The 18,398-nt window shown below is 29.3% G+C and overlaps 3 protein-coding genes across 9 annotated transcripts; 2 read left to right on the top strand and 1 right to left on the bottom strand.

Annotated features, from left to right (window-relative positions):
- Nucleotides 1-274: 274 nt before the first annotated feature.
- On the top strand, nt 275-9,940 carry LOC126916316 (putative phospholipase B-like lamina ancestor). The gene is made up of 7 exons (XM_050722008.1): nt 275-567; nt 5,493-5,753; nt 7,466-7,615; nt 7,757-8,003; nt 8,153-8,400; nt 8,632-8,872; nt 9,062-9,940. The coding sequence occupies exons 2-7, from the start codon at nt 5,644-5,646 to the stop codon at nt 9,710-9,712; spliced, it is 1,647 nt and encodes a 548-aa protein (XP_050577965.1). The 5' UTR covers nt 275-567; nt 5,493-5,643; the 3' UTR covers nt 9,713-9,940.
- A 199-nt stretch (nt 9,941-10,139) lies between these two features.
- LOC126916950 (DNA excision repair protein ERCC-6-like) lies at nt 10,140-15,270 on the top strand. Of its 7 annotated transcripts, none has more exons than XM_050723293.1 (16): nt 10,140-10,454; nt 10,720-10,952; nt 11,021-11,307; nt 11,440-11,496; nt 11,573-11,632; nt 11,710-11,839; nt 11,917-12,069; nt 12,147-12,274; nt 12,369-12,523; nt 12,596-12,910; nt 12,978-13,172; nt 13,283-13,432; nt 13,506-13,616; nt 13,699-13,902; nt 13,969-14,872; nt 14,961-15,270. In XM_050723293.1, the coding sequence occupies exons 1-16, from the start codon at nt 10,365-10,367 to the stop codon at nt 15,140-15,142; spliced, it is 3,354 nt and encodes a 1,117-aa protein (XP_050579250.1). In that variant the 5' UTR covers nt 10,140-10,364; the 3' UTR covers nt 15,143-15,270. The 7 variants fall into 7 exon arrangements, with proteins under 7 accessions (XP_050579250.1, XP_050579246.1, XP_050579252.1 ...); XM_050723291.1 differs by having other exon boundaries at nt 10,141-10,454; nt 11,570-11,632; XM_050723289.1 differs by having other exon boundaries at nt 11,021-11,496.
- Nucleotides 15,271-15,802: 532 nt separating this feature from the next.
- LOC126916952 (uncharacterized) lies at nt 15,803-18,241 on the bottom strand. Its single transcript, XM_050723297.1, is given in 6 exon segments — nt 15,803-16,133; nt 16,206-16,415; nt 16,497-17,547; nt 17,622-17,843; nt 17,846-18,004; nt 18,092-18,241. Coding segments are annotated over 5 exon segments (1,719 nt in total). The 5' UTR covers nt 17,877-18,004; nt 18,092-18,241; the 3' UTR covers nt 15,803-15,928.
- Nucleotides 18,242-18,398: the final 157 nt, after the last annotated feature.

The following is an 18,398-nucleotide window of genomic DNA, read 5'->3' as shown; positions in this document are numbered from 1 at the left end:
AAAATAGTTACAGAGTGTATAATTAAAAGCAATATAATTAATTATATAATATTTGATTTTAGCATTCACATATGTTAATACAATTAAATAAAAATATAAAAAGTTTGTTAATGCAGATATCTAGAATCTAGATGTATCTAATATCTTATATAATTTTAAAATATCTTACGTTTTACACCAATCATTTTGCTTAGGAATGGCGCCAATATACGGAAACTTGAAAATGATAAAGCGAATTGATAACGGGGCGTATCAATCCGAGTGCAGGGTGCCGCGACAACGTGACCCAGCAGTGGCAACGACATAGCAAAGGCCGTCGACGCCGGTTGGCTTGGAAGGTGGAAAGGGAATATGCAACTTATAGTACTCGAAATTCTGGTTGACGGGTTGCCGCGTCAGTCGAGAAGCAGCGTATGCTCGCGCTTGGACTTCAGTGTCGGAGCAACTGGTCCACGTCGTAAAGTCGCGGCAAAAAAGCACGCCAAAGGAATGTAATCTCCGTACGAATGACTGATTTTCTACCCGTGTTCGACGCGCTTCAATTCAGAATCTATTCCATTACTCTTGGTAAGTGATTGAACGAAAAATTCATACGAGGAAAAAAAGAGACATGCACGAGAGCGTGTATGGCTCAGGCGCGCACACTGAATAGAAATATTCCGAGACGGTCGATTGATAAATTGTTTGCGATTCATAGAAATGTTCTTGTTTCTCAATATTATTACATTTTCTCATGTGAAGTTTTTCTATAAAGAATATTGATTTTTATATTTGTTCCCTTTATGGAACTTTTAAGTTTTAATTTTCTGCAGTGAAATACACAGCTGCCGCGACGGTAGTCTGTTCACGTGGTTGCATGTAACTTGTTTGCCGCGCTCTCATGTCGTGTGGAATTGGCTATGAGATTCGTACATTGCAAGTTCTTTGAAGTGAAAATCAGAGTTTATTTCTCGTTTAGCAAAGGAATGTGTATAATTTATTTTCTTAGATTTTTGGATTTTATTCTTGTATTCATATCATTTAGAACAGATTTATTAGCTTAGCAAAAAATTAAATATGAATTTAAATATAAAAATTTACCAGTTTTTTTACAAATATTTGTCACAGTTCTTATCTTGCATGCTATATTGCTTCCTGTTTGAGGCTTTAGAATGAGAGGTACAGTTGTTTTCATAAATTTGTTCGTGTCATGGCAACTTATATGTATATCGTGGTTTTATTGAACATTCTTTAAATAAGAGTAAATTACTACATTCTATTCGTGTGAAATATAGTAACTTCAAATTGGTGTAAACATTATTTACTTTATTATTCATACTTGTACTCATACATAATCATACGTACATTATTCATATTCATTGACTCTAAAATGAATTTAAAAGACGTAATGTATATATTATATTATTCTTCATGTAGTATATGTTTATTCAGGTCGTTCGATAATTGCAAGTTAGAATCCCACGTCAAAGTGTGCAACGATGACTCAGATTAATAATTGGCGAATGATAAGGAGGTCGAAGAAATCGTGACTCTATACAATACATTGATTTGATTCGAATTGCCAGTGTATCTATTCATGTGTTATATTTCCGGTTAATATGTTTAAAACCATAAACTAATATAATGCATTATCTCCTGTAAAAGTAATCGCGCTACTAAATCTACTTAATTCAATATATAGATTTGCAATAATATTCAGAACTTTACACCTTTGTCACAAAGTTAGAAACTAAATATTTTTCTAAATTCCTATACAAATTTTAACTCAACAATAAATATAGAAACATTTACTTTTTATATCACCATTTTTTACATTAATTATTCTTTGTAATTAGCCAGAAAATCTGATAAGAATATTTATATAATTAATTACTAATTATATTCATTCTTTACTTAATACCAATGTAATTCCACCACAATGTTTACGGTCCACATATTTTTTCCATCTTGAAGAACGTCATTACTTCACATAATTATGATTATGAGGTACAAAGATGCCATTCACACGTGGAAACATGAATTGTAATGATCTATAACATCGTATACCAAAGTGACTAAATTTAAATATATAAGCGCGTGGATATTTGTACTAGCCAATTGCTAATTAAAATCGTTAAGTTTGACGTACTACGCTTATCCATTTTAAATATTTTCAATCGGCAGAAAAGATTGTAAATTATTATAGATTATGCATTCACTCGAAATTGAGCGTATTTAGAGTATGCTAATAGATCTTTCCGATTGGCACACCCAATTCTATGAAAAAACTTTATTTGCTATTCAATTATGATACAAGATTTACGATTGGAAAATAACTATTGTAAGGATAGGAGGATGTATATGTAGTATAAAAAAAAAGCTTATTGTGCTTTTCGAATCGTCACAGGACTGTTTTATTATATTTTTATTAAAGTTTCCATTGTTACTTAACATATTGATAATTCTAATTTACATCAGGATTAGTAGATGTTCAAATTTTCTATATAATATATATCAAAATGTCTTTTGATGCAAAAGTACACTAGTAATTATTAAATATTTGGTTTATTTTAATCTTTTAGTGAAGTATACTATTTTTAGTAAGGATTTGGTCGTAAAGAGTCGTTAAAGAAAGTGTGATTATTATTATCTTTTATCATTTTTTTATCTGGATTTTAATGAGTAATTATTTAAACAAATTCGTATATAAAAATTTCTTGTAATTTAATATCATATTATATAGAAATATTGTTATGCGTTCTTGGACATGTCTTAGAATTGAAAAAATAAATATAAGAGAACAATTTTTGGTATAAGACGATTTTTAATAACCATCGTCGTCTTCTTATCGTTAATAGCAGTTGTTAAATTGAATATAAAAAAATATAAAGATATTGCAAAAAGATTGTTCTGATCATATGTATAGTAATCTCTTTGATAATACAGTCAAAAATAATTTTTATTAAAGAAGGTCCCAAATATTTCGTTTCTATAATACAGAAGACGTAATTCTTTAAAAAAAACAAAATAATTTAAAATGATTTTCCTTCCGAATTTTTATTATATTTACTTAAAACATAATATCTTTTATCCATTTCCATAGTCACATTTTGTAAAAGAAAGTGTTGTTTCAGCAATTGCATTGCAAGCAAGAAATCTCTCGAAGTCAATGTTCATCCAATTTATGAGCTTGAATGATGATAAATTTATTTACATTTTGCTATAGAATACGTCAATTGTAAAGATAATACGTCGCAGAAAACAATTCAACATATAGTTGTCGGATGCAAGTGAACTCTGACAGTAACGAGAAAATTCCTATTGGCTCAGTTCCCGAGATTCATTTATGAACGATGATACTATCATTAACGATCAAAACATTAATAATTATTGAAAAAAGACAATAAAATTTATAATGTATTAAGAAAAGAAGCTATTTTTTAGAAGAAGAAGATTGTAACTCCGTTTGAAGAATAGTTTTAGAGTTTTGCAATTGAATTATAATAATCCTCTTCATTGTACTTGCCAATATTTTTGCAGTGTTATTAAGTGTTAGTACGAATTTATTTTTATACAATATGCATATATATCTTTCATTAAAAGTTAGTATTTAAAAGAAATACTTACATGAATCTTAGTTAACGTTTTAAAGGAACAGTGTGTGTAATACATAACTATTGAGAACAAATTTTTACTCTATATATGCAATATGTTGTTTGTTGTGCTCTTTCATATCATTAATAGGATATAGAAACTTCTAACAATATTTATCTAAAATGTTTTCTAACATGTTACTTCAATTTATACTTATCTTTTTAATTATATATTATGACATAGATATTTGTCTAAATCTAACGCTATGCTTAATGGCAAATTTATCCGTTAACTTTTACAGATAAGTGTTTTACAATTACATAACAAGTTACTATCTACAAGCCTAGTTCGCCGAATGAACGATAATTAAAGGAACTAAACACATCTAATTGCAAATATCAACGCAAAATCCTTGAAATGCTGTGAACGAACCTAGACCTTAACCTTCATCAGCAATTTGCAAGTTCCTAAGATCATTCGCTAGTCTTTTATGGCCTGGAGAGATATCTGCATAAAAACAGCGCTGTCAATACCAAAAGTTTTAATTCAATATTCTCTCACATAGAAGCTGATATTGTATTATATTTTGCCATAAAGGTATTCATAATACAACATGATAATATAATGATTATCAATCAATAAAATGACCTTGATCTTCATTTTTTTTTTTTTTTTTTTTAGAGAGTCATATCAGTGTTTTGTTAGCGTTGAGAAGAAAGTCAGAAACTAATAGAAAACTGCGTAATATTATCTTCTTTTAAATTTACAAAGATGTCAATACTATATCCTTAATATATATATGTAGTATCGGGGAGAAAATCGCGATGTACTACAGATAAAAAACAATAAAAGTGTTGGCAGGCCAGGGAAAGATGGGTCATATACCCGTGGCCTTTTATGACACGGGATAATTAAAAAAGCTATACTTGACCATGGATCATCCACATCTGCATGCTAGGAGTACCAAAACCGTGGTATAAAAGGTAGCCGTTAATCAGTTGCGATTAGAGTTATACTAAGAGTTGTAGCCAGAGTTGTGAATCATTAATTCAAGTTATCTTAGTTAAATCACTTAATTACTGCATTAAGTTCACGTTAAATAACCATTGTTTCCTGTTTAAATTATAATAAATAATTCTGTAGAGATCACAAACCAGAGAGTGTGTACTTCTACATATAGTTGATAGATTCTTGTGAAAATTTTAAGAATGCTTGAGAATTGAAAATGAACCGGTAACTGACAAAAAAGTCGTCCCATATTTATATTCCATCATCATGCTCTGAAAAAAATGCGTCGATTTATAGAGAATCCACGGTATCAATAGTAAACGTATATTTTGTAGGTTTATCAATTAGTTCATGCATATTACAAGTGCCAAATGCTAAACTCAAAGAGAATTCGACTTTAGCCTCCGTCTCATTCCTGTCTTATGCCGGTACAAAACATATAGCGGCGATAAAAGTGATCCGTGTTGTAAGCGACAAATGAACGATGGACCATGGGATAATTTATAGAAGACAAAATCTGATTCTTACGCGGTCAATTAATTTTATCCTTGATTCTATAATAATTCATTGCATATAAATGGCAATTGTTTTGTAATAATGTCCAAATAAACAAAGTATAACAGAGTAACTGAACTAGAATCTTCAAATAACTGTTATTCAAACGTGTATTCTATGATAAAATTATAGACTTTCTTTTTATGTTACAAGACAGGAAAATTTTAAATATAGATATAGATTTAGAGAACTTACGATGACTATCATGAAAAACAAGATACTGTGCAAAATAGATAAGTCTCTCATCAAGCTTTTAATAATATAGTGACTTTTAATGATATGGTGGAATATATATGTAGATAATTCCAATAGAAATGAATATTTTGACTGAATTGGAAATTGTTTAACTGTTTCAGTAATCACGAGACAAGCGCGTATTGGCAGCTATTGAAACGCCTGAGGAGGCCGAAGACCAGCTTCTGTAATCGATGGGTTGAGAACGCGAAATTCGTGCTTTTCTGCTTTCTTCTCTTCTCGTAACCAAGGTGTATAGCTTACCGATGAGCCATGCTGAAGGTAGTAGGAGCCTCCTGGCTGCAGACACGCATCTCCACTTACATCCTAATTGCCGTAGCTTTACTAGGAGTCGGGGCCATAATCCTCGGTGAATTCGGACAGTAAGTTCATTAATTCACTATATCACTTTAATAGAAATCAGGATTAAATAGGAATAATCATGACATGGCTAATATTTATAAATATTCTTAAATTAGACTGTCCTGACAAAAGGTAATTATAAGAAAAATACAAATGTTACAAAAATATATGGAATGTAAATATAAAAAAAGTATGAAAGGTATGAAAAGTATTCCAAAAGATAATACAATAATTTATGATTTATATTTAGATGAAAAGCGCAAAAATAATAATCTAATATTTAAAAGCATTATAGCATTCATTAACTGAAATAGTACCAAATTGATAACATTCACCTAACGTTGGAGCATATACAGATTAAAAATTAATACTCAATGCAACTATGTACATCTTATTTAAATCACTATGGGCCATAAATCAAATATCGATCTATATCAAGCTATTTCAATATACATACATATAACGGATGTCGTGATTTTTTATCAAGAAACAAGTGCTCTTGCTTGAAAGATCAACGTTCCTGCGATAACTCCGACCGCATTCGACACATGTGAAACGCGTGCAGCAATGTAAGTGAAGCGATCGGAAGCATCAGCATTTCGATGGTAACAAGCTGGATAGGACCGGTCGCGACATAGGATCGAGTAACGCAACGTCTGGCTTCTCGAATTCGCGCTTGTCGCTATCACAGCATGGCTGGTGTGTGCACACGTTGCGCTTCCGACGTACCAAAGCCTTTACGTACTTAACACGCGGTTTATCTTGCTTGCCGCGTGCACGAGCGGCAAACGATAATTTCGCCGAACAGATAATAAAAACTACTTTATTTATTGTCATAAGTTTGTCATTGTCGTATTTGCACCGGTCATTATCATTTGCACGTGATCTACATAAATTCTTGAAATATGCCTTATTCTTAGTTTTTTTAATTAAATATCTTTTTGTTATTTTGTAATATATTTGTACTATTATTTTTGTTATTTAATTTTATGAATTATTGTCCTTTGATCTGTATTATGCGACGTCGCTGTTATCTAATTGCCTGTTATTCATTTCAGATATATATATATATATGTATTATTTTAGTTAAGTAAAATTTTTGGAAAATATTTATGATATATTTGTATAGATGGCATCTGAATTTTCGAGTACTGTAACTTTAATTTTAATTCAATTCAAGCAGATTTTTATGTTATTATATAACTTGATATGTAATCTAAATGAAATTAATTGTTTCAAAAAGTGTACGTATGAACTAGTAGGGAAAAATATTTCGTATTGCAATTAAGATATTTTTAAGTGTGTGTGTGTGTGTATGTGTGCGCGTGCGCGCGCCCGTATTTGTGTAAAGAATTACTAAAAACTGGTTTTAATGAGTTTCATGAGTTGCCTACGTTTCTAAAGTTCGATATAAATGAATAATGTAGCATACATTACACATGTGATTGCAATCAGGATTTGCAATTAGAAGTAGGTTCTGTATTTGAAGGATATTGATATGTATAATGTATACTTTGCATATTTCACATAGACGCATAATAAATTTTTAATTCTCTTATAATCAGATCATTAATTATTAACGATAATTTCTAATCGTAGAAGTTAAAACTAAAATTTATTTTGTTGTCAATTATGTGGGCATTTCAGATCATTTGTCTAATATATTCATTTCATATGTGCACAGATAAACCAGTTAAACTTTTCTAATTACCTATCTATCGTATGTTAACAGTGTCGAACAAGATGGAATCTATTCAGCCACCGTATTATGGAACCGTAAAGGAGGATATCGTATTGAGTTTTGGGGCCAAGGCAATGATCTAACTGCTATACCATTGCATGCAGCTCGAGCCTATTACAAAACTGAAATTTTCGAGCATGGGTAAGTCAATGTCATACATGAAGTTAATATAAAAAATATATGTATAAAGCTAATATTACAAATATAATATAATATTTGTATGTTAAGTATATATATATCTATAATCAAGAGATAAAATGATTCATAATATAATTTTTACAGATGGTCCTATATTGAAATAGAAACATCATCAAAATACCCAGATACTGTGCAAGCTTATGCCGCCGGACTGTTGGAAGGTAGTCTAACTTGGCAATTAATTCATCATCATTGGTTCAACACTATAAAGCCAAAATGCGAAGCAAAACCCGTTGAGTGCCGAAAGCTAATGCGATATCTTCGAGACAACACTGCCGTCATTCGTGAACATGCTGAATTGACGGAGTCTACTGATCCTTTTTGGCATATGGTACACAATTATCCTATTGTCTTAATAATAAATCATATTCTTAGTAGTTTTAAAAGATGACAAAATAAACTATAACTAAAAAAAATACTAAATATTAAAAAATATAAAAAATATGTTAATAAAATAAAATAAAATTGATTTTTGTTTAGGTACGATTATTTTATGCCCAATTAGATGGTTTGGAAGCTGGTTGGAAATTTGCTGTACGTCGGAGTCGTGTGTCAGTATCATTGGAATCTGATGATTTCCTTTGGCTCGCCTTGACTTCCGATTTATCTGGTTTCCAACAAGTATTCAATATTTCCAATTCCGTAGTAAGTTCTATGATCACCTTCAAATTTCTTGCAAGAGACAATTCGGAACCTCTAGTTGCAATCAATCAACATACATCAGCACCGTAAGTGAATCATTATATATTTCTTATATTAATCAATTTGTTTAAGAATTTCAAATATAAACTAACATAAGCTTTGTATTTTCATGCTGCAAGAATAATTATAATAAACGTGGGTGTAATTACTTAAATTATATAAAACTACAAACTATGTAAATATGTTTAAATGTATACTTTATTAAATGATAGAAATTAATACGAATAAATTACAAATCTTTATTTCTTATTTTATAGATACACTCAAATGTTAAGGCTCTTAAAAAAATACACATTTGGCTATCATGTGCTACCTACGACAAAAACTGATGCATTAATTCCGGGTCGATCAATTGTATTCTCATCCTATCCTGGAGCATTATCGTCCCGCGATGAATTCTATTTAATAAATGGAGAAAATCATGAAATGATTATTACTGGAACATCTTTATTAGCAACGAATCAGAATGAGTGGAGTCTTTTGTATCCAAAAGATCATGTATGAATTTATTGTTAAATTCACATAATATGCGCCTGAATATCATGTGCAAGCAAGTATGAGACGATTCTTTATGACAGAATGAAAAGATTCGTCATGATGCCAATTCGTACATGATATACAGGTGCACCATATATATAGTTTATTTTATGTACAAAAAGTTATTAAGTAATAATAATAATGTTATAGGTAATGCTAACTGTAAGATTAATGGCAGCAAATCGACTAGCAACGAACAGTCAATCTTGGTTTGACACTATATCTCATCAAAATGGTGGAGCTTCTGCATTACAATGGATCAGTTTTGAGCCACGTTCCATGACTGTATTATTAGTGGAACAACTACCACGCATCACCGTTGCTATGAATTACACCGAGAAGTTTAAGAAAATCGGCTTCATATCGTATATTGGTATATCGAATTTTCAAAATATCAACGACATCGTACGGCCTGTCAAGAAGGATGCAGATCTTTTGAAAACCCGTTTAACGCGTTTACAAGAGAATATCACTACGTTCGAGCAATTTCGAAACTTAATGCGTGGATGCAGCCAGGAAGGTTGCACTTCCGAGGAACAAAATTCAAAAACAAATCAGTTGCGGGAATTGACATATCGTGGTGACTTGGAGGATATACCTGTACCGTATGGTATTATAGATACAAAGATTTTAGCAATTTGTGCGGATGGTCTCAAAAGCTTTGAAGCTACTTCCGGGCCATCTACATTGCAATCGCGAACACCATTCCAATGGTCGAAAAGTTTTCCTAATATTTCGCATGTAGGTCACCCGGACTCTTTCGAATTTAAAGGCGTTACTCCAAGATGGGTTTGGACCTAATTAATTTTATTAAAATTTTGCTTAAAACTAACTTGCTTTTTTAAAAACATTTTCATGCATTTTTAAGAGAATGAAGACGATTTCCCGTCAATTCCTTGCAATTTGATTTTTATTCTTCTTAGGCAAAATTTTTAATTATAGTATTTAAATATTTTATAGCTGGCTCATATGTTAGCCGCCTATGGTTAAATTTTAGGAAATAAAATAAAATAAAAACATAAGAATTTATAGTGTTTCCAAATTTATTTCTGTCACCCTGAATCTTTATTTTAATATTAAAAGCGATTAAATTCGCGAGTATATTACATTTTTTATATTCTGATGATTTTGATCTGCATAATTTGTACTGATACTATATTTATAGTGCTACCATCTAACAATATTTACGTGAAATAACGTTTAATATGCCGGTAAAGCTAGGCATTACAACAGTTATATCTATTTCCATTGATTGTAATATTATGCAAGTTGAATGACAATGTTTATTTATCAAATATTCTATCAGAAAAATTAATAATTTAAAATTAAAGCCATTTAAGATATAGTTCTTAAAATTCTACATTTTCTCAATTTTTTGCCACTTTCTGATTATTGTTTATCACAGATTATATTGTAACACGTGAAGGTATCATTTGATTTCATTATCGCAGTCATGGAAAGTGATGATCAAGAACAAGTTTTTGATAATGAAAAATTTAATGGTATACACGTAAATGAGAGTGATAACAGTTTGAGAGAGAAGGTTATATTATAAAATTGATTTAGTTAGAATATTTTTAAATTTTTGTAACGGAAGAGAATATATAAAACATTTTTGTTAATTATCTCATCTTTCTTTTTAATTTATGTTATATCTTATTTAAAATATAACGATAAAACATAATATATTACTTTTACTATCTGCAATTGTAATATTTAAAAAAGTCGAACATATACCATTATACAATATGTAACATAAAATTTAATTTATTCTTATCATACTGTTAGTAATAAAGAAACATTATTAGGTTTTGTCAATAAGAAGTGAGGAAAGCATTTTTAATGAAGCATCAAAAGAAATTGATAATTTCATGAAATCAAATATAAAAACAAAAAAGGATTCAAAAGAAATAAACAATGATAATGGAACTGGTACTATAGATTGTTCAGGACAAAAAGAATTAGAAAAACAAGTTCAAACTGGAGAGATTACACCCTTTCAAGCAATTGAAAAACGGTTTGATTTATTAAAAACTAAAGGGTATATGTTATTAATAAAATTGTTATAAGTAAAAATTATAAAAACTAAACTTAATATTCATTTTTCAGGACATTTAATAAATCCTCTCATTTACTTGATCTTGAAAAATACCTTCGACAGCAGGCTGAACTTGCCAAACAAAGAAAACGTTTGAAAGAAAATTCAAAGGCATCTAAGTATACTAGTAATAACGCAATAACAATTAAAAAACCAAAATTATTAAATACTCATCCTAAAGAATTTAAAATAGTAAAAAAAACAAAAATCAAACCTAATAAGAAGAAATTAGTTTCTGAATTTGAAACATCAAAAGGCTTAAATAAAAACAATGACATTAATTATGAAACAGAAGATAGTAAGTTTAATCAAGTTGAGAATTCTACCAAAGGGGCTAAACATTCAAAAAATGAATTCATTTCCTGTAATAGTTCCAAAGATAATACTAAAGAGACATTGATTGAAAATACAACAAACGTTAAATTTGCAGATATAACTAATGATTCTGAAAGTGAATATGTACCGAGTGATGAACAAATAGATTCAGGTACATATTATCACTAGTTTAATTTGAAACAATATTTATTAATAAAGCATCGTTTTTCTTTTTAATTTTATAGCAGATGAAGGAAAATCATGTAAAAAGAGAAAATCTCTTACCAAATCTGTTCATTCAAAAAGAGGTAAACATAGTGATTTATCTTAAAATTAATCATTATAATATGTCACTTCTATTAATAGAGAATTATGTGAATTTTAGTTTTGGATGATGGAAATGAAGAGATGTATAGAGAAAGGGTAGAGAAAAGTGGTTATCCAAAGGATGAACCATTACACAAAATAGATAATTTATTTAAAATTCCTCAATCTATATGGAAAAAGTTATATAAGTATGAATAATTAAAAGATTGATTTTTATATATATATATCTATTATGTGTATATATAAAACTGACTAATTTTTTTAGATATCAGAAAGTGTCTGTACAATGGTTGTGGGAACTGCATCTTCGTGGCTTAGGAGGGTTACTAGGTGATGAAATGGGTTTGGGAAAGACTGTTCAAGTAATTGCATTTCTTGCAGGTTTAGATTGTAGTGAATTACTGTCAGATGGTGGAAGGTACATACTTTCTGCTTATTGATTATTTTAACAAAGTCATAATACATATTTAATTAATAATAACTACTTATTCATAGGTTCAGAGGTTTGGGACCAACTATAATTGTTTGTCCAGCTACTCTAATGGAACAATGGGTAAAGCATTTTCATGAATGGTGGCCTATTTTAAGAGTGGCTGTTCTACATCAATGTGGAACTTATAATGGTAAGATAAAATCATCTGTTACTTACTACACTAACATATATGATAATGATGTGATATTTTATTACTTTTATATTATTAATAAATATCTTTTCAGGTAATTTAGAGTATTTAATGCACTCTTTAAAATCTGGTGGTGTATTAATTACTTCTTATTCTGGTATGCTTATACATAAAAATTTACTTGTAACCAGTCAATGGCACTATGTCATACTTGATGAAGGTCACAAAATAAGAAATCCACAAGCAAAGGTAGTTTCTTGCTTTTAATCTGTGACGATTTTACAATTAGGTACAAAAGCAATTGCAACTGAATTCTTGTAGATCAGTAAAGCAGTAAAGGAATTCTCTACACCACATCGACTTTTGTTAACGGGTAGCCCTATGCAAAACTCCTTAAAAGAACTATGGTCCCTTTTTGATTTTATTCTACCTGGCAAGTTAGGCACTTTACCTGCATTTTTAGAGCATTGTGCAACCCCTATAACTCGTGGAGGATATACAAATGCTTCTCCTTTGCAAGAAGCTATCGCGCTTCAGGTCGCTACAATGCTTAGAGATACTATTACACCGTATATGCTCCGAAGAACAAAAAATGATGTACAACATCATCTTAGTCTACCAGAAAAGAATGAACAGGTTTGTTACACATTAGGATATTTTGTAAGAATGTATAATTTCATATCTCAATTCATGTTTTTTTTAGGTACTGTTTTGCAGTTTAACAGAAGAACAAAAGGAACTATATAAAGAATATTTGCGTTCTGCAGATGTTAGTTTCATTTTGCATGAAAAGAGTAATTCAGTAAGCAGAAGATACAGGGCTCGCCTCCTCATAGCATTATCAGTGCTTAGGAAGATATGTAATCATCCTGATTTGTTTCTTTATACAAATCCAGTTGTAAGTTTATAACTTATATATTTTATTTAAATTATAATTTAATTTATATTATAATATTTATATCACGCAGCGCGCTAATATTCATTGTATTTAATTAAATGTATATTTAGGATTCAGATGAAGACATTGATGTATCAAATGAAGCATTGGAGAAATTTGGATACTGGAAGCGCTCTGGTAAAATGATAGTGGTTCGGTCCCTTCTTAAAATTTGGAAGAAACAGGGACATAGAGTACTTCTTTTTACTCAAGGGAGACAAGTAAATAAGTTATATAATTGTTTATAAACATATGTTATGTACAAAATAATGTATAACAAAGTTTTATTTGCAGATGATGCATGTTTTAGAATCTCTAGTACAAAGCGAAGAATATTCTTATTTAAGAATGGATGGAATTACTTCTATGTCACAACGACAAGAAACAATTCGTTTATTTAATAAGGTATATATATATATATCGATAAACGGAAAATACATTTTATTAATATTTTAAGTCTTTTTGTAATTTGATCCTTTTCGTGCAGGATCCATCATATTTTGTGTTTTTGTTAACTACGCGTGTTGGAGGTCTGGGAGTAAATTTGACTGGAGCAAATCGAGTAGTTATTTATGATCCGGATTGGAATCCAGCAACTGATGCTCAAGCAAGAGCACGTGCATGGAGAATTGGACAAAACAAAAAAGTTACCATTTATAGACTTATTACTGCTGGTACTATTGAAGAAAAGGTAAAATTTTAAGTTTTTCTTTTGGTGAATATTTCGAAGTATTTATGAGATAATGTTTTGTTTCAGATGTATCACAGACAAATATTTAAAATACTTCTTGCAAATAAGGTTTTAGAAGATCCACGTCAACATAGATTATTTAAAACTTCCGATTTAGTTGAACTTTTTAATTTTAATGAATCTATCAATAATAATTCTAGTGAAATAGATCAGTTATTCGGACAATCTAGACTAGTTTCTTCGTCTACCAAATTTTCATCTAATAAAATTGAAAAAATGCGAAAATTAGCATCTACACTTAGTAAAAATATAAGTCAAAATACCTCAAACTCTACACCTGTAATACAAATAGCACACGCTACGGAGAATCATTATGTTTCAAGTTGCCATAATAATAATATTGATCAAGATATTTTAAAACACAATTATGAAATGTTCAAGGATAATTTAACAAAAAAAGGTATTAAAAACGAGAGTAATCTTCATAAAAAAAATGAAGATATACTTTCTTCTGCAAATCAAGAAAGTACTAATGACAACAAAATCCAAAATAAAATTTCAAAAAATATTGAATACAATGCAGACAACATCTTAAATAATAAACTGGAAAATGAAGATCATGCATTAACAAGTAGATCAAATTCTGATGTTAAAATACATGAAACATCAAATAAGAAGGCTACTGTACAATGTCTATCTAATGATGCTAAGGTAACTGAAATTTTAGATAGAAGTAACGAAACAGTAACATGTAATGTGAATATGAATGAAGATACGTTGTCAAAATTAAATAAAAATCGTTGTAAAGGAAAAAGAAAAAGACGATTAGAAGAGCGTGCTATCTCAGCTCTATTTGAAGGAGAACGTGTCTCACATTTAATTGGACGACGTCTTGAACGTTCTCTGACAGACGAACCTAAACTAATTGAAGATGATCAATACGTCTTAGAAAAATTATTTGCCAAAGCGAGTAATTATTCTCTTATTATATGAGCATATTTTCTATTAGGATTTTTTATATATAATAATAGTAAAATATATAAAATATTCTTCCTTAGGCGTGACTTCTGCTTTTCAACACGAAACAGTATTATCAAATTCAGAATATAATTCCGATGACAAAAATCCAATGCAACGATTAGCGCGCGAAACAGCGCAAGAAAATATGGACAGTATTCGTAAATCTCGTAAATGGTGTTGGAAACCCATGTGGAATTCTATGTCACCAAAAAATTACTGATTTTTATACATGTATATAAGTAATTAACATTTAGTTTATATAATTTATTGAAAGTGATTCTTTATTCAGTGATCTTAATTTTCCAATTAAACAAACAAATGAATTTCCTTAATATTGATCTAAATTTATGTTTACAGAAAAATAACACTTTTTTGAAACTAAGTCAAGTATATAAGTACAACTCAATGAACATTTATGAACTTGAAGTATTTTTCCAAAACCTTATATTAAAACAATCTTTTTTGTATTTTCATTGTAAATTAATTTCTATTTTTTTAATTGTGTATAAAATATTGCATTAATATATAATCATTTATTAATTAAATATTAGACTATTTTTGTATATTAAATATAATGATATATTATTTTATAATGTATTATTTCAATGGTTTAGAAACAATATCTTTTTCATTTTACTATTTTTAAGCATACAATAATTTCACCCCACTATATTACCTATACGAAATAATTTATATCTTAGGCACTTACATGTAAAAGATAAATTGGAAAATAATTGACAGATGTAAATATTTTTACAATAAAAAAATGCTGCTCTCTTTTGTCAATTAGGTTAATCAAATATTTTCTCATGTATTAATCTTTCTTATACTATCTATAATTTTTTCGTAATTACAAATAAAATAAGTTACAATATGTATATACACATATATACGTATTGTAATTTATTATTAATTAAATAAGAAAATTGATTAAATTAGAAAATATAAAAACTTATCTGTATAAACTAAATTTCTATTTACATCGATCCTTTACTACATTTTACATTCAATGTCTTAGAAATTCTTCCAGTGTAGGACCACCTCTACCTAAAGGATCTTCAGGAAACATAACATAATTTCCTACAAATGTTGGGATCAATAGTCTTTTTTCAATTGTATCGCGCCATTCTGGTTTTTCCAAATATAGGTCTCTATATTGGTCTAAAGAAACTACGATACCTCCACACATTGTTGCATATTCTAATATATACCTAGAAGCGATAAGGAATACCATTTTATAAAATAAATAGTTCTCACAATAGCTAAAAAGAAAAACAATTTACCGATCATCGTAAGGAGTTATCCGTTTACCACCGATAACCCGACTTGGTGTAAAAATTACTATTCCATCTGTGTATAACTTTTCAAGTAATGGGTGGTTTAGTGATCTTCTATAATGAGGTACAAATACTTTAACAGAATGACCCCTCTTTTGGAAATACTCTACGACTATCCGGATTCCTTCCTCCGCAAATATTTTATGTTTACGATACCTAGAAAATATTAAATTTTTGCTGCACATATAATTATAATACATAAATTAAATATAATCTCCAAATAATCAATCATCATACGCCATAGCTATATTGTTGCCGTCAATAACTATTTCCCGTAAGCTACTAAGTGGTTGAGGTACAGATGATCCAGTTGTAGATAATTGAGGATATGATATAAAGCTAGGCTCAAAAGTAGTTTGAAATCCAGGATTAGGAAATTCATATAAATTAGGATAGTTATATGCAACCGGCATATTATATACAAATGGTAATGTACTTGTACTAGATATAGTATGTATAGTAGACGTATCAAACGTAGTGGATATAGTATGTATAGTAGACGTATCAAACGTATTGGATATAGTATGTATAGTAGACGTATCAAATGTAGTGGATATAGTAGGTATAATAGTTGTATTAAATGCAGTGGATATAGTAGATGTAGCAGGTGTATTAAATGTAGTGGATATAGTAGATGTAGCAGGTGTATTATATGTAGTGGATATAGTAGATGTAGCAGGTGTATTAAATGTAGTGGATATAGTAGATATAGCAGGTGTATTAAATGTAGTGGATATAGTAGATGTAGTAGATGTAAATGTAGATGTAGTATAGTTTGTTACTGATCGTTTCAAATTTCTTAATCTTTGAGTTGTCTTTGGTTTTGTCATTATAATGTTTTTGCTTATATTATGAGGTTTAGGAAATTTCAATCTGCGTTTGCTGAAAGGTAAACAAGTTTTCGCGCTTTCTTCTTCTTCTACTTTTTTGTTTTTTGCATCCTTTTCAGTATTTGTTTCATATTGTTGCAATATATCTTCATTGGATTGTAAGCAACTAAGATTGTTTTTATTTGGAGTAGTATCTATCATAAAAATTCTGTCATTCTTCTTTCGATTTATAGGTTCTTCTTTTGATTGATTTACAGATGGTAGAGATGTCTTTGCACATGGTGGAGTTTTTACACTTGGCACAAGAATTTCTACAGATTGTGGAACAGTTTCTGCAGATGGTGGAACAGTTTCTACAGACGATGGAATAGTTTCTGCAGGTGATGGAACAGTTTCTGTTGATGACCATACCACAACAATATCATCTAAACTTTGATTTATAGAATCTGATACCAAAGCTATAAAAAATTAAATTGCAGTAATATTCTTAGCTAGAAAAATGTTATTATTTTGTAGGAAACATATTTGTTACCTGTGTTTTCATCATCTAAATCAATAATTGTATTAGATACTGAAGGACAAGTTGAATTATTTTCTGATAGTGCAACAATGTTCTTTTTCCTTTTCTTCCTTGGAGGTCCTTCTACTGTAGTTTTCGTTTGACTTAATGTTTCATTTGAATTACAATGAGGATTTCCTTCACCATTTATTGATAAATCTAAGAATCTCTTTCTTGTTTGTAGTTCTTGTTTACTTTCATCATCTTTATTATTTGATTCATTTTCATTATCGCTTAAAATAATAACACTATCTTGTAAAGACTCTTTTGCAAAGCAAAAAGAATCTTTTCTTTTGTTAAAGACTTGGTTAGTATTAAATAATAGTCGTTTTTGTGCTTGTGCCCATCTTTTGCTACTACAATTACAAAAACAAATACTTGTGAGTATATATATGTCTATATTTTATACATATCGTACAAATTCTCTTTGCATTTTCTATCACCTTAATTGGATATGTTTCAGTGGACTTTCATAGAATGTTCGTTTTACATTTCTTTGTACTTTCTTTTTTCTTGAAAATGCTTTTTCTTTCATTGGTTTTGGATTTTCATAACAGATTATAACAGAGTTGTTTAAAGTGCTCATTTTTAAATCATTTTTTAAATATTTCACCTCTATAAATTAACATTTACATGTTATAAAATAAAAATAAATGAAGTTTCGTTTCTTGAAACATATGTAAAACAGTTTTTAAATATCACTTAGTATTAACAAGAGATTTATAAAATAATAATCCATAATTCTTAAAT

The sequence above is a fragment of the Bombus affinis genome, chromosome 5 (genome assembly GCF_024516045.1).
Source record: "Bombus affinis isolate iyBomAffi1 chromosome 5, iyBomAffi1.2, whole genome shotgun sequence".
In the NCBI taxonomy this organism is placed as follows: domain Eukaryota; kingdom Metazoa; phylum Arthropoda; class Insecta; order Hymenoptera; family Apidae; genus Bombus; species Bombus affinis.
The sequence above is the reverse complement of the archived record's forward strand: the minus strand, read 5'-3'. Positions and strand labels throughout refer to the sequence as shown.